Here is a 13642-nt window from a genome sequence, read left to right on the forward strand (position 1 = left end):
TTTTTTTAAATAGTATTTCCTAGGCTATTAGGGATTTTCTTCTACTAATAAATAAATTTTTTAAGGGTTAAATATAAACGTTTTAACCTTCTTAATTAAGTAATCCGAGTATAAGTATATAATAAGTGTCTACTTAATTCGTCGGGGAAACTATTCGTTCGCGAGCTTCTCCTCGAAATATTCTATATATCCATCGTGTACACACGAAATCTAAAAAAAGCGTAAAATATATATTACTAATAAGCGAAACCCGAAGGTCGTTTCTAACGGCGTAATTAACGTAAATTCCTTTATCGAATCCCTTTATAATAAATTATTGCCGCTTCGTCCTTAATTCCGGGTAAAATACTTTTAAAATAGCGATCCACTTATCGACGTCGAGGTCTCGAAACTTAAATAATTCGGTTATAAAAGTTATTTAATAATATCCCGATAAGTCGTTTAAAATCGTCCGTTTATTTTTTAATATCGCTAATATTCGAGCCGGAGTCGTTAAAATTTATTTCGTATATACGGCGCATTATAGCGATAGTTCTACGCTCGTCGTTCCCCTTTCGTAGTTTTTTAAAGAATTATCCGGTCCTATTCTTATTTATTAAATAAATAATACAGCTATCGTCGTAGCAAGCTATTTAAAAAAGGTTACTATATAGCACTTCTTTATTCCCTTTAATAGTTATTATAACTAGTCCTTCCTTAATAACGTTAATATATCGCTTTTCGAGTATTAGTCTAAATATTTTCTTATTTTAGCAGTCCTTAGCGTAGTATCCTTTTTTCTAATAGTTATAACAGGTAACGTTCTACCTTTTATCGTTTTTATTATACTAAGTTACGTTAAAGTTTATAAGTCCGTTATAGTAGTTAAAAGAGGTTTTTTTTAATGTTTATTGTTAAATAAATCGTTTATTATTAACCTTTAATTTATTATCGTTAACTCGGAATCCTTAGTATCCTCGTCGCTCGAATCGTCGTTTATATAATCGGTTATCGATTTTAATGATTCTTTCAATATAATTATTAAAATTATTCGGTTTATCCTCCCGGCTCACTTTATTCTTTACCTCTTCTCGTAGCCCGGCGTAAAAAAGTATTATTAAAGCGTTATCGTTATTTTATTTCGTCTTAGAAAAGATTTATTTAAACTTAACGGCATATTAAAATACTAATCCCTTTTGTTTAAGCTGTATAAGTATCCGCTCTACAGTCTGAATTTCATCGGGATTTCCGAAAATAGCCTTTAGTTTCTTTTTAAACCCGGCATAACTGCGGAAAAGTTTTTTAGTGTCGTTCTCCTAGTTGTTTTTATCGGGGTTATTAAGGTAGTCCTGTATAATTAATTTAAACTATACAAGTGCGTTTCTTTTAAAGAATCCCGCGGCGTAGAGGATTTTATTTTACTCGGTAGTAATAATATAGGTATAAAAGCGTAGGTAAGCCTTAACCTGGGTGAAGAAGCCTTAGACGTTCCCTTCCTTGCTATCGTAGGTTTACGGAGGCGTAAGCTTAAACTTACCATATCTTAAAGTTAGAATAGGCATGGTAATAATTTGCTTAACGAGCTGGGTGTTCTCGTTCTTTACCTGTTTAAACTATGCCTGTAAGTATCGGATTATCGCGAGGACGTCGGGTCCTCCCGTAGGGTTATTGACGGCGTTTTCGGCTAGGGTTTAAAGTGCTATAATATCGAGTATTACTCTAAGTTTAAGTAATAACTCGTAAGAATAAATGTAATTAAAATATAACGATACCTATTAAGGATTTAATAGAAACCTAATAGAACGTACGCGGGTTTATATTAATAATACGAGAGAGTATTTAAACTAGTAATAGAATCGTATTATCGATAAAGTAATAAAGTAATTAAATCTTAAATAAATACTAGAGCGTAGTTTATAATATTATAATAAGTCGTTAAGGTATGTGCTTTATTAATAAATAAAAATTAATAACGTGGTTTACTATTAAATCGAATATATTATTAAGTCGGACACTTTTATTATTAACCTATTTAATTAAACTTTAACGCGTAATAACTTTATAACCATAATGCTTTATCTATTTTAAAAAAAGCGGATAACCTTAATAATTTAAGCGTTACGAAACGGTCTAACCCGAATTAATTAAAGAGCTGCGGCGAAACACTATATCGTCTTATTATTCACCTTTAGCGACCGACTTTACGGCCGAACTATACGACGCGAAATCCGATATTTAAAATATAAATTAAATACGATTAAAAAAGAGGTGCTTCGTAAATATATAATTAATTTAAATACCCGAGGGATACTTTTAAAAATAATTAGTGTAGAAAATATAGCTAATCTCTTTATCGCGTCGCGCGGCGGCGACCGCGTCGGTAAACACTAGGCTAGGCGCTTTATCGACCGTAACCCGGACCTTAAAACTAAAATAAACCGTCGGTACGACTATTAAAAGGCTTTCTATAAAAATCCGAAAGTTATTTCCGGCTAGTTTAGCCTGGTTATTAATATTAAGGCTAAATACGGTATCGTCGACGAGGATATATAAAATTTCAACGAGACCGGTTTTATAATAAGCATAATCGGGTTAATATTTATTATAATACGCGCTAATTAGCGTAAGAAAACGAAATCGGTTTAGCCTAGTAATTAAGAATAATCGACAGCTATTAAATATATTAATTCGTAAAGTTAATATATTCCGCCTTTTTAATCGTTTAAAGTTAATATTACTTCGCGAACTAATCGCGCGAAAGTGGCTTACCGGGCGATTAAGTAATTAAACCGATTTTTAATAAATAAACCGATAACGAGATAAGTTTAAATTAAATTAAGCATTTCGATAAATATATTAAATCGTAAATAAAAGGTCGCTACCGCTTTTTAATTCTCGACGGCTATAAGAGCTATATTTCGGCCGAATTCGAGGTATACTATTAAAATAATAATAATATTATTATTAGTATACCTCCTTATTTATCGCACCTGCTTTAACCTCTCGATATAGTACTTTATTCGCCTTTAAAACGTGTTTATTCGAAGGAAATCGAGTTATTTATTAAGGCTTCGATAAACTATATTACGAAGCTTAAGTTTTTTATCGCGTTTAAGGCCGTATATTTTGCTATTTTTACGGAAATTAATATTAAATCTAGATTTAACGTATCCGGCTTAGTACCTTATTATCCGGATAAAATAATAAATAAGCTGGATGTGCAATTTCGAACGCTTATATTAAAGCAGTCGCGACCCGGGACTCTAAGCACGTATAACCCTTAAACGCCGTTTAACCCGTAATAAACGATTAAGTATTTTATTTATATTAAAAAGAGGGTGTTTACTTATTAAAAAATTCTTTAACGTTAATTTTAAATACGGTAAACTAAATAGCGAGGGGTATAACCCGAATAGCCCACAAGGTAATTATATTAAAAAATTAAGTCCGCACCCTTTAAAATATTAATTTAGCCCTTTCGAAGCGCCGGAAAGCTAAAAATCACGAGTCCAATTTAAAGGAGCCCTTACTATTAAAGAATTTTAAGCGCTATAGGACGAAAAGGCAAAGGGGAAGCGTCCACTGACCGGCGAAAGCGAAAATAGTGGCTCGTCGAAACGACGCGCGACGGGCGGTAAGCGCTGTGGCAACTACGGCGAAACCGGTCACAATGCGCGAACGTATAAAAAGGATGTAAAATTAAATAGCGAATCGGATAGCGAGTAATTTTAATTAATTTAAAGCGTTATAATTAAATAAATTTATATAAAAATATCGAGATATAAAAAAAATATCCGACTTAATAATATATCCGACTTAATAGTAAACTACGTTACTTAACTTAATTATTAAATAAGCGAAAGTATTTAAGAAACTATATAAAAAAATACTTATTTTATATTTAGCTTCGCTCTTTTATTAATAATTTATTTAATCCGCTAGTTTATCGTTACTCGTTAATAATCTAATAATCTTTTTATTATTAACTTATTTCGGTTTATTAATAATTTAAAGTAATTTAATACGGCGGTTTACTGCGGTTTATTAATAATTTAAGGTAAGCCGTCACGTGATTTTATGGCTCGTACGTTTCTTCGTTATTAACCCTTCCGGTTTATTTAATTCCCTCTGCGGGGCTTCGTACTTCCGTAGCCGCTGCGCTTTTCCTTAGCCGCATAGGTAGGTTAGGTTATAATATATATCTCTTATAATATTAATATTAAGAGGTATCCCTCGGGTATTTAAATTAATTATATAATTATAAAGCACTTCTTTTTTAATTAGATTTAATTTATATTATAAGTTTCGAGTATCGCGTCGTGGAGTTTAGCCGTTTATTCGGTCGCGTAAAGTTTCGTATAAAACGTCGTACGTAGCGGCAGCGTGCCTTTAACTTAAACGGTTTAAAGGGTTTCGTGTTACTTAAATTATTAAAACAATTCGCTCTTCTTAAGATAGATTAAGTATTATAATTATAAAGTTATTACGTGTTAAAGTTTAATAAAATAGGTCGAGTAGAAAAGTGGGCGACTTAGTGATATAAGCGACTTAGTGGTAAACTACGTAATACCTTTTTTTATCCCTTTTTTTATTATTAAATTAATTACTTACTCTTTTTTTAAATTAATATTTTTACCCTTTATATTATATTATTACTACCGAAAAAGGCGTTATATATACTAATTTAATTAATGTATACCCGTGCGCACCGGGATTTAGCAGAGGGGGTTATTAATCTTTCTTGACACCTACTGTATTATACGCATTATGCTTTGACTAGTGGGACGTCTTGCAGCAGGTAGGGATTTCCTCGCGTGCGCCCAGACGTCGTATCGTGGCTTGCATCGATACGTAGCAGCCTGATGCGGAGTAGCCCATTTGAGCCTAGCCGCACACCTTAAGCAACACACACTTTCGCTAATGAACCACGACCAACCCCCATAGGTCCGTTGCCTGCATCAGCCCAGCCTCACATGCAGAGTGTGGCGGAAGCGTCGCTCTTCTGGGACTAGTGCGCCGCCGCCCGAATCGTCCCAAACAAGCAGTTCCGCTCTCAAGGGACGCTGACCAGCAAAGATCGTACGCAGGCTGTCGGAGTCGCCCCCTTTGCTTCTCTTATACCCTCCCTGGGCCACCACCAATTAAGGTACTGAGGACGTGTAAAGGATGACGGAAGCGAATATGGGGGGTCAGCTGCTCGTTATGGGTGTTTCGTTCCTGTCAGGAGGGAAGGCCTAGTGTATCGAGTCGGAGTTGAGAATGCATAAACAGGCGTGCTCGGAAGCAGTCGAGCCTCCTTTCTGGCCTCCATGACCCATCATCTCGGACTCTCCGGTCTTGCTCGATATAACATGTCAAAGGTTAACCCGTCGCATCTCTCCGCCACTGTTGGCCCTCGAGACAACATGGCCGAAACTTCTCGTTCGTCACTACCTGTCACTCGCCAGGTTGTATATATGGGCATAACATACTCGCTGGGAGGTTTCCTATATGGATATGACACCGGTCTGTTCCCTCAGCCTCCGATCCACTGTATCGTGAGCTAACACCCCGTCGCAGGTCAGATCTCCGGCTTCCTCGAGATGGATGCATTCAAGCAGGCGTTTGGCACCTTGGACGCCGAGACGGGCAAGTATCTGTTCTCCTCGACCCGCTTGGGGCTGATCGTGGGACTGGTAAACCTGCTCCGAGACCCATTCTTGCGCTCTTCATGTTGATATTATCATGCGTAGCTGAGCATCGGAAACCTCATGGGGGCACTGGTGGCCGGTCCCCTAGCCGATCGACTCGGACGCAAGTTGCCCATCACGTTGGCCTGCCTGACCTACGGAATCGGCGCCATTGTGCAAATCACCTCCCAACACGCGTGGAATCAGGTAGCTCTAGGTCGTTGGACTGGCGGGATCGGCGTGGGGGCTTTGTCGACCTTCGTGCCATTAGCCAGCAGCGAAAGCTCCCCGACCAACATTCGAGGATTAGTCGTCTCGTGAGTGTGACCATCTCGGTGTCTATACTTTTCCTGATCAGCCTCTCTCTCTCCCTAACAGCACAGAACAGCGGCTACCAGATGTCCGTCACGCTTGGAATCCTGACGGCCTCCCTCGTCAACCTCGGAACGGAAACCCTGCCGTCCTCGGCCGCGTGGCGCATCACCATGGGTCTCGACTTTGTATGGGTTACGTTGATGCTTCTGGGCTTGGTGTCATTCGTACCCGAAAGCCCCAAGTACCTCTTCGCCACCGGCCAACGCGCGAAAGCCACGGCCGTGATAGCGGACCTCATGGGCGTCGACGAGGACCATCCGGTTCTAGTACGGGAACTCGGCGAGATGGACGCCAGCCTGCAGGCAGAAAGGTCACCGAGAGGTTCGACGAGTAGTTGGCGGGACATGCTACAAAACGGCCAGATACGGTCCCGTATTCTGCTCGCGACCGGCATCCTGTCTTTCCAGCAGCTGACGGGCGTCAACTTCTTCTTCTACTACGGCACCTCCATCTTCGCCGGCACCGGCCTCTCCAACAGCTACATCACCCAGTCGATCCTCAGCCTCGTCAACGTCCTCTGCACCCTCCCGGGCCTCTACTTCGCCCAGCGCCTCCCGCGCAAGCGGTGCCTCTTCCTCGGCGCGCTCTGGATGGCCGTGTTCCTCGCCCTCTACGCCACGACCGGCCGCTACTGGCTCGACCAGCAATCCCCCCAACGCACGCCCATCGCCAGCGCCATCCTCATCGCCTCGACGGCCCTATTCATCGCCGGCTTCGCCAGCACCTGGGGCCCCCTCTCCTGGGGCGAGGCCGCCCTCGCCTGTCCCGCGCCGCCGCGCGCCGCCGCGGGCGCGTCCCTGGCCACGGCCGTCTACTGGCTGTGGAGCTTTCTCATCGCCTTCTTCACGCCGGCCGTCACTGCGCAAATAAACTACGCGTACGGCTACGTCTTTGGCGGGTGCTGCCTGCTCATGGCGCTCATGGTGCACTTCTGCCTCGTCGAGTCGCAGGGCCGCACGATGGAGGAGGTGGATGCGATGTACGACGAGAAGATGCGATAGAAGGCCAGCGAGTGGGTGATTAATCAAATTCATATATTATGTTTGTATACGTTAAATAGATGTCCCGGGACGTGCAGAATCCCAAGAACCCGATCTCGATCTCGCGCAGTGACGCGATATGCCCTTTTCTTCGTCTTCACAAGCCCCGCCGCTTCTGTGGTCGCTCGATTGGACAGCCGGAGTCTGGGCCTCGAGGTCAGAGGGCTTTGTGCACAGCTCGTGCAGGGCCAGTTCGGATATGTTGGTCAGTTCTATCGAGAGGTGACCCCGACGGCTGGCCTTGGTGGCGGCGGTGCGCCGCGTAGATGTCGCGTCGTCCGCCTGGTTGTAGTAGGAACCGTAGGAACCGTCCTTGTGCCCGAGTTTCTGCGGGCGGGATCCGTCCGCCTTCTTCGTGAGCCGGCGGACAACCTGGACGGCCATGGGCATGCAGGCACAGAACAGGGTGGCGGTGACCTCGGCAGCAGACCCTAATAAGCATATATACGTTAGTCATCGATAGCTTTTCCTATATGTAGCACGACATACAGGCGGTTCGGATATACTTACAGATGAAGAATTTGGCCAATCTCATGGTAATGTTGGGATCGTCCCTGATATCGGACTGCCGGACGTTAACCAGCTCGACGAGCCGGAAGATGGAGCAGACCGAGCCGCCCAGCCCAAACGCGAGCACAGCAATAGCCAACACCTTCTTGGCTCTTTTCATCTTGAGCTGCACCAGGTTCTTGATGGGCATGACGAAGATGATCCAGTCCGCCGCCATGTTGAGGGAGGTGTGTACTGAAATACTGGCGTTCAGATCCTGGCACGTTCCCTGCTGATGGCCGAATGCCCGGGTCCAGGCATAGCTCACCGGCCAGCACTGGAAGATGAGGATGAGCATGTTGGCGACCGTGTAGATCGCCACGGCCGCGATCATGACCCAGCACAGGATTCGAAAGCGCAGATGGCCACTCTGCTTGGGGAAGATGCGCAGATAAAACAGCAAGATGGCCACCTTGACTTGACCAAGACTGAAGTAGTAGATGGGCTCCGTGATGATTAGCATCTTCGCGTGGTGTCAGCACGGCACATTACAATACAGAGACGCCCCAAGAAAATCAGTCGGTGAGCTACATTTTGACTGCTATCACTTACCTTGATGCCATATGTGATTTCGTCTGGCGTCAACATCCATACATCCCTCCCGAAACCACCACCGGCAATGGCTAGAATCAAGAGTCAGCATATTAATTATTGTCCACCCTTCGGCAACCAGCCGGTTGCTCCATCCTGTGCTACGAGTGTGTGAGGTGGTAGCTTACCAAGCGAGGTTATGATGCCTGCCGCCACGTTGGAGGCCAATGCCACCGTAATGGCGGTGTCATCCCAGCCCCATCTGCTTGCCTCGAACTTGCTGGTCTCGAGGATGGCGGTGCGTGCCAGGACCCGTAGGAGAATGCCAATGATGCATATACACCCCCCAACCCACATGACGGCCAAGATCATGGGGCTAATGTCCGTCTCGGGCTCGTGGCATAACTCGGCCGTAAACCTCCTGGCTTGCAGCAGTTCTGTAAGTGTGCAGCTGCTTGCAAGACAGACCTTCAGCTTCTCGGCGGCGGCTGGGTCGACTTGCTTGGAACAGAGCGCTTGTATCGGATTCGATAGGGATGTGTTTGTGGGTGGTGCTGATTGCATTTGGCATTGGAGCTGAAGGAGGAATAGGTCAGAGAGAAGCAGGCTGGGTTATGATTTGATGGAATAGTTACTACTTACAGCACATGCCGGCGGCATTGTAGTGAGGCCATCTGGGAACAAGCCGCGAGGGTGCTGAGGGATTTCGCTCGCGGCATGCCGTTGCTGAACCTCATGCGAGATGATGGCCTGGGAGACAGCCAGCCTGGCCATCGCAGCCACGAACACCAACAGGAAGACTTTCATGGCGGGCGACCCTACACGAGAACGAATGCGTGGTAGGAGTGGACGAATGAAGAAAGTTCCAAAAACAAGAGGGAGTAATGTCGAGAAAGATGGCAAGGCGAGGGCCACAGCTATGTATAAGTATATATGTGTAACCAGTCAGTGCCTGCACATATGCTTCCACGATGTCCATGGGCTGTGGCCAAGACTTTTTGTTTCGAGACGGCTAAAAACGAAGTCTTTTATATATGTTCATGCACAGCAGCTGCAACCCGCCTAGTCTAAACGTCAAGTCAGTTTCATTCTGCCTTTGGTCAGGGTAGATATGAGTCGAGTGCCTACCCAGACGTGATGTGATGGTGGGTTGGGTGGAGTGGAGTCGGCGTATGCAGGTGAGGACTGACAGCCGGGTCGGAAGGGATGCTCCCCTCTCAGGAGTTCCATCGCAACGAGTGGCCCGAAACGCTGTCAAAGTTGAGATATGACTTTGACAGCGATATGATAGCGACTCTTTCCGACTAGGCCCATGTAGATGTGTCGCCATCTCTTGACGAACCGCCTATACTTGCGCTGTTCGCGAATCTGAGTGGAGATCCCCGCGTCTAGCATATCATACGACAGTCCATATTATACCGAACCAACCTACGTTGCTTCTTGGATGCACGCGCCACCGTTCGTTGCACGCTACAGAGAAAAAGCATCGGTACTTAGACAAAGCGGGCATTCCATATGGTGATTGGTGAACTTGCTGCGCGTCAACCGCGGCGTAGCACGTGGTTCGTGGTTCCTGCCGGCGAGGTGTGTACCTGTAAAATGCAAAATGCTCACCGAGCCGGGCCCTGGCTATCTGTTCAGCATCTATCCATCTCCAACCCCACGTTTGGGCCTAATGCGGAACTCGTTACACCCCAGACGGGAAGAACATCGACATGAAATCGGTTAGCCTGCATCGTACTGTTAAGATAGGACTATGTATGAGCCTGGGCATGGGGTGAAAGCGCGTGTGAATACGACATGCAGACTTTCCCGGCAATCAAGATGGGCAGGGTAGAGTACCTAGATAGGACGGATAGATAACCGATATGCAGGGGGGTTCACACTTAGGACAGCCTGCCTACTACATAACCTGATGGGGCAGTAGCAGTCGAACCTGAGGCCGTTGAGGTTGGGGCTTGCTGCATGTGCTTACAAAAGCAACAGTGCATTTCTCTAACGGTTTCTAGTTGTATAGGTGGCCACGGGCCCGGCCACTAAGTTCGGAATACTACCTACCATCAATTGCAAGCTGTGTCGGTTGGAGGATCTGCAAATATGCCGCCGCGTGGGACTATATGGGGGAGAGATCGGGCATGCATCAGTGAATCTAGATGGCCCCATGCAGGCAATTGCATGTGCAGCCGTTTCAAACAGAACTCATCAACCGAAAAGCACGGCGCATATGTCCCTTTTCAGTGTCGAGTTGCGAGCAAAAGCAATCACCCTTCGGCGACGGGCAAGGACCCCGCCGATAAGCAAAGAAAGTCGACTGCAGGGCCGTTGGGTCGGTCGACAACATCTCCATTTTCTCCACTTGACCAAATCTGTCGAATCCGCCGTACGACATGATCTGATCAATCGTCGTCTCCAGGCCCCAGGAACAGAAACTCCCTACCCCATGTAATACCCGAGGAGCGTCTACCAACCAAGTGGACACGCTGCATACCCCTTGACGGGTCACACACACCTTTCTGATCCATGACACCTATCGCGCCACGCACCGACTGACAAGATCTGCCGATGCAGTTAGGCAGCCTACCGCGTTTAAGATGGATGTATCGCTTACAGCAGACGCTCTGCGTCGAAGCTTGCAATGCGTGGCCTTATCTTCTGGCGACATCTTGCCCAGCAGAGGCTTACCAATATTTCCTCGACTCGGAGCATTCCGGCTCAATATCTGCCAAGAATTTGGTACCCCGGCCAGATCTCGCGTCTCCAGGCAAAGCTGTGTACATCCGAGTGAGGTTATTTTTACAATCCATGCCTATAGGAGCCATATGGGAGATCATTCCACCTAGTGATCATAGCGGGCCCCTGCCGTCGTTCATCACTGCTTATATAAGGATAGCCTACTTAACACACCACGAGCAACGGCGGCCCATCGGCACGATGACCGGGGTCTCGATATAGCGTCAGTAGATTTCTGTCCCTGCATAGATCCATCATGGCCAGAGACACTTCCATCTCGTTGACCCGGATCGAAAGCCGAACCCGCCCAACCATGCTGCGGGAGTTTGTGTCAGTTATAGCATCCCGCTGACCGATATGTCTCCAAAAGCCAATTCCTTGATCAGAAGGGGCACAGTAACATTCGGGTACACGACGAGGTTATCCGCCATGTCCGCCGGCCGCTTCTGCCCCTTCTCCGGATACTTGAACTCGTACCGGACCAGCAGCGATGCCAGCAGAAGCTTAATAACATCCTGCGCAAAGAACCGCCCCGGACACGCATGGAACCCGCCCCCAAAGTTGATGGACTCGTCCGAGACGGACGCGAAGTGGTGCTGCTTGTTGTTCAACTCCTCCGGGTCGTCGTAGAACCGCAGGGCGTCGAACCTCTCGGGGTCGGGATACACGTCGGCATCGTGGTTCAGCTGGCGGTTCGCGAACATGACCTGCGTGCCGGCGGCGATGCGGAACCCGTCGTGGAACGTCTTGGGGACGAGGGCGAGACGCTGGACGGTGACTTCGGGCATGGCGTGCATCCGAAGACTTTCCGTCATGAAGCTGTCCAAGTGGTGCAGCGATTGCAGGGCCGCCCGGTTGATGCCGCCGTGCTGGTCCATCGCTTGTCGCGCCTCCCTCCTGATGTCATCCAAGGACGCCGGGTGGTCGACGAGGTCGTACAGTGTTGAGAGAACCGTGGCTGCGGTGTTATGGATCGCCGCCATGGTCAAGCCCAGCTGGTCCTGCGCAATCTCCTCCGCCTTAACTTTCCTGCCTGTCCTGCGGTACTCGTCGATGAGCCACTCGATGGCGTCGTCGTGGCTATCCGCTAGTTTCTCCGTCCTGGCGGCTAGGCGGGCTTTCAGGACAGGGCCCAGCAGTGCTGCACCCCGTTGACGCTGTTTATAGACCACCTTGACGTCCCGCTCCAGGTACTTTGCCATCCAGCGCAGGGCCGGAGCGTATTTGGCTCGGACACTGTTGGTACCTTGAAGAAGACTTGTCGTGTAGTTCTGAGTCAGATCCAGCCAGTCTTCATTCCGACCTAGCTCGGGTCCAACCAGAACTCGCTGCCCGATGCGGTTGAAGATTTGCAGCAAAAGGGGGTAGAGCATCATGCTAGTCCAGTCTACCAAACGGTATGAGTATAAGACGAGTGTTATTTAGCGTGTAACCTACTGGAGCATTCCGGGATCAGCTCCCTGCATCCCGCCAGACAGTCCTCATGCATCTGCTTTAGGAGATGTGCTGTAAAAATCAGCATGGGTATTTCCATGTCTGGCCATTGAAACGAAGCCAGGTCCAAACTCACGGAGTGCTCGGTTCAGGTCTACTCTTGTTGCATGGCATAGCTCGTCCGTTATCAGAGGGCCTCCGACGTCCCTCAAGATGGAGAGCTGTATATGCGAGTGGTAGGGTCAGAAACACCCATATCTATCACTGCGGTGTGTTTAGTGCTTACATTTTCCATGAACCGTGGGAAGCTCATCTCATGTTGAGGGGCGTTTCTCACTTCGTCGAGGTACTTGCGGGGAAGGACGACGAGTGGCCGTCGATGATTGACGACGTTGCGCATCGAGAAAGGCTGCCCCTTTTTCAGATACTGTTGGCGTGTCAGCAAGGCGTCTAACCAGGTGTTACACGCAGATCCAACAGTCACTCTGCAGGACCAGCTAAGGCACGCATATCGGCCCAAGGGGTAACTACATTCCTGACGGCTACAGCGCGTGAGATCAATATTCAGGTACGAGATGGATGTACCAATCCAGATCGATGTGTATATATAGCCTCACTTTCAGACCTCTCGAAGGGAGATAGAACCAGAGCTCCCAGAAGTGCCATAGTCAAATATTAGCTGAATCAGACCCAAGCCCTTCAAGCCCTTGTCACACCAGGTGCACAATATGTCGTGGCGTTCTTACATCGCGGTAGCCTCTAGCTATGAGCTTCTCGGACTCGCGCGCGTACCGGAGCCTCGATTTGTCGCCGTCAAACTCGACATGCGGCATCGGACTACTGCGGGTTGAAATAGTTCGCATCCATCTCAATAGATACCAGCCCCCAATAACCGCAATCAGCGAGAAGACGGCCACGTTCATTGTCGCCTACCGTGATAGAAGAACAAATAGAGAGTTGGAGTGAGTTGAAACTTCAACATGTCAGGTTGGACGTCATGTTCTTTTCCAGCAGCTTAAATACTTGGACCTTTGCGGCTTCCGTCATGTCTGTTGGGTTTGTGGCCTGTGTTGGTCGGCAGCCTGCAGCGACCCGACGCAAGGGGTAGCCAAGGTGTTGGCGTGGGGACGCGTTGGGACGGCCACCACGGCTATCGAGACCAATCGTTCGTTCAATCTTTCGAGACTAACTAGATTTGGCTAGAAATCCATGTGTGTGTGTGTGTGTGTGTGTGTTGGGTTTTTGCTCGGTTTGAAGTTGCTTGCTTCTGCTGGCCTGCCAGTCTGAGTCGAACAGCAAACAGAACAAAGAATGTAATGACTATTCCCTCCCTAG

At 47.2% G+C, this 13642-nt stretch overlaps 4 protein-coding genes across 4 annotated transcripts; 2 read left to right on the plus strand and 2 right to left on the minus strand.

The window, feature by feature from the left end:
• Positions 1 to 5288: 5288 nt before the first annotated feature.
• PG997_008896 (uncharacterized protein) lies at positions 5289 to 7498 on the plus strand (the record flags this gene model as incomplete). Its single annotated transcript, XM_066813211.1, has 6 exons — positions 5289 to 5484; positions 5539 to 5654; positions 5712 to 5965; positions 6037 to 7002; positions 7028 to 7035; positions 7134 to 7498. 6 exons carry the CDS (start codon positions 5289 to 5291, stop codon positions 7496 to 7498), a joined length of 1905 nt encoding a protein of 634 aa, XP_066668553.1.
• A 164-nt stretch (positions 7499 to 7662) lies between these two features.
• PG997_008897 (uncharacterized protein) lies at positions 7663 to 8072 on the plus strand (the record flags this gene model as incomplete). Its single annotated transcript, XM_066813212.1, has 2 exons — positions 7663 to 7800; positions 7827 to 8072. 2 exons carry the CDS (start codon positions 7663 to 7665, stop codon positions 8070 to 8072), a joined length of 384 nt encoding a protein of 127 aa, XP_066668554.1.
• A 188-nt stretch (positions 8073 to 8260) lies between these two features.
• On the minus strand, positions 8261 to 8950 carry PG997_008898 (uncharacterized protein; the record flags this gene model as incomplete). Its single annotated transcript, XM_066813213.1, has 2 exons — positions 8261 to 8644; positions 8786 to 8950. 2 exons carry the CDS (start codon positions 8948 to 8950, stop codon positions 8261 to 8263), a joined length of 549 nt encoding a protein of 182 aa, XP_066668555.1.
• Positions 8951 to 11208: 2258 nt separating this feature from the next.
• Positions 11209 to 13230, minus strand: PG997_008899 (Cytochrome P450; the record flags this gene model as incomplete). The annotated part of the gene is made up of 5 exons (XM_066813214.1): positions 11209 to 12260; positions 12311 to 12379; positions 12444 to 12528; positions 12594 to 12734; positions 13054 to 13230. The coding sequence occupies 5 exons, from the start codon at positions 13228 to 13230 to the stop codon at positions 11209 to 11211; spliced, it is 1524 nt and encodes a 507-aa protein (XP_066668556.1).
• Between the last annotated feature and the right edge of the window lie 412 nt (positions 13231 to 13642).

Source organism: Apiospora hydei (genome assembly GCF_038363865.1).
Source record: "Apiospora hydei strain CBS 114990 chromosome Unknown utg000006l_segment0_segment0, whole genome shotgun sequence".
NCBI lineage: Eukaryota > Fungi > Ascomycota > Sordariomycetes > Amphisphaeriales > Apiosporaceae > Apiospora > Apiospora hydei.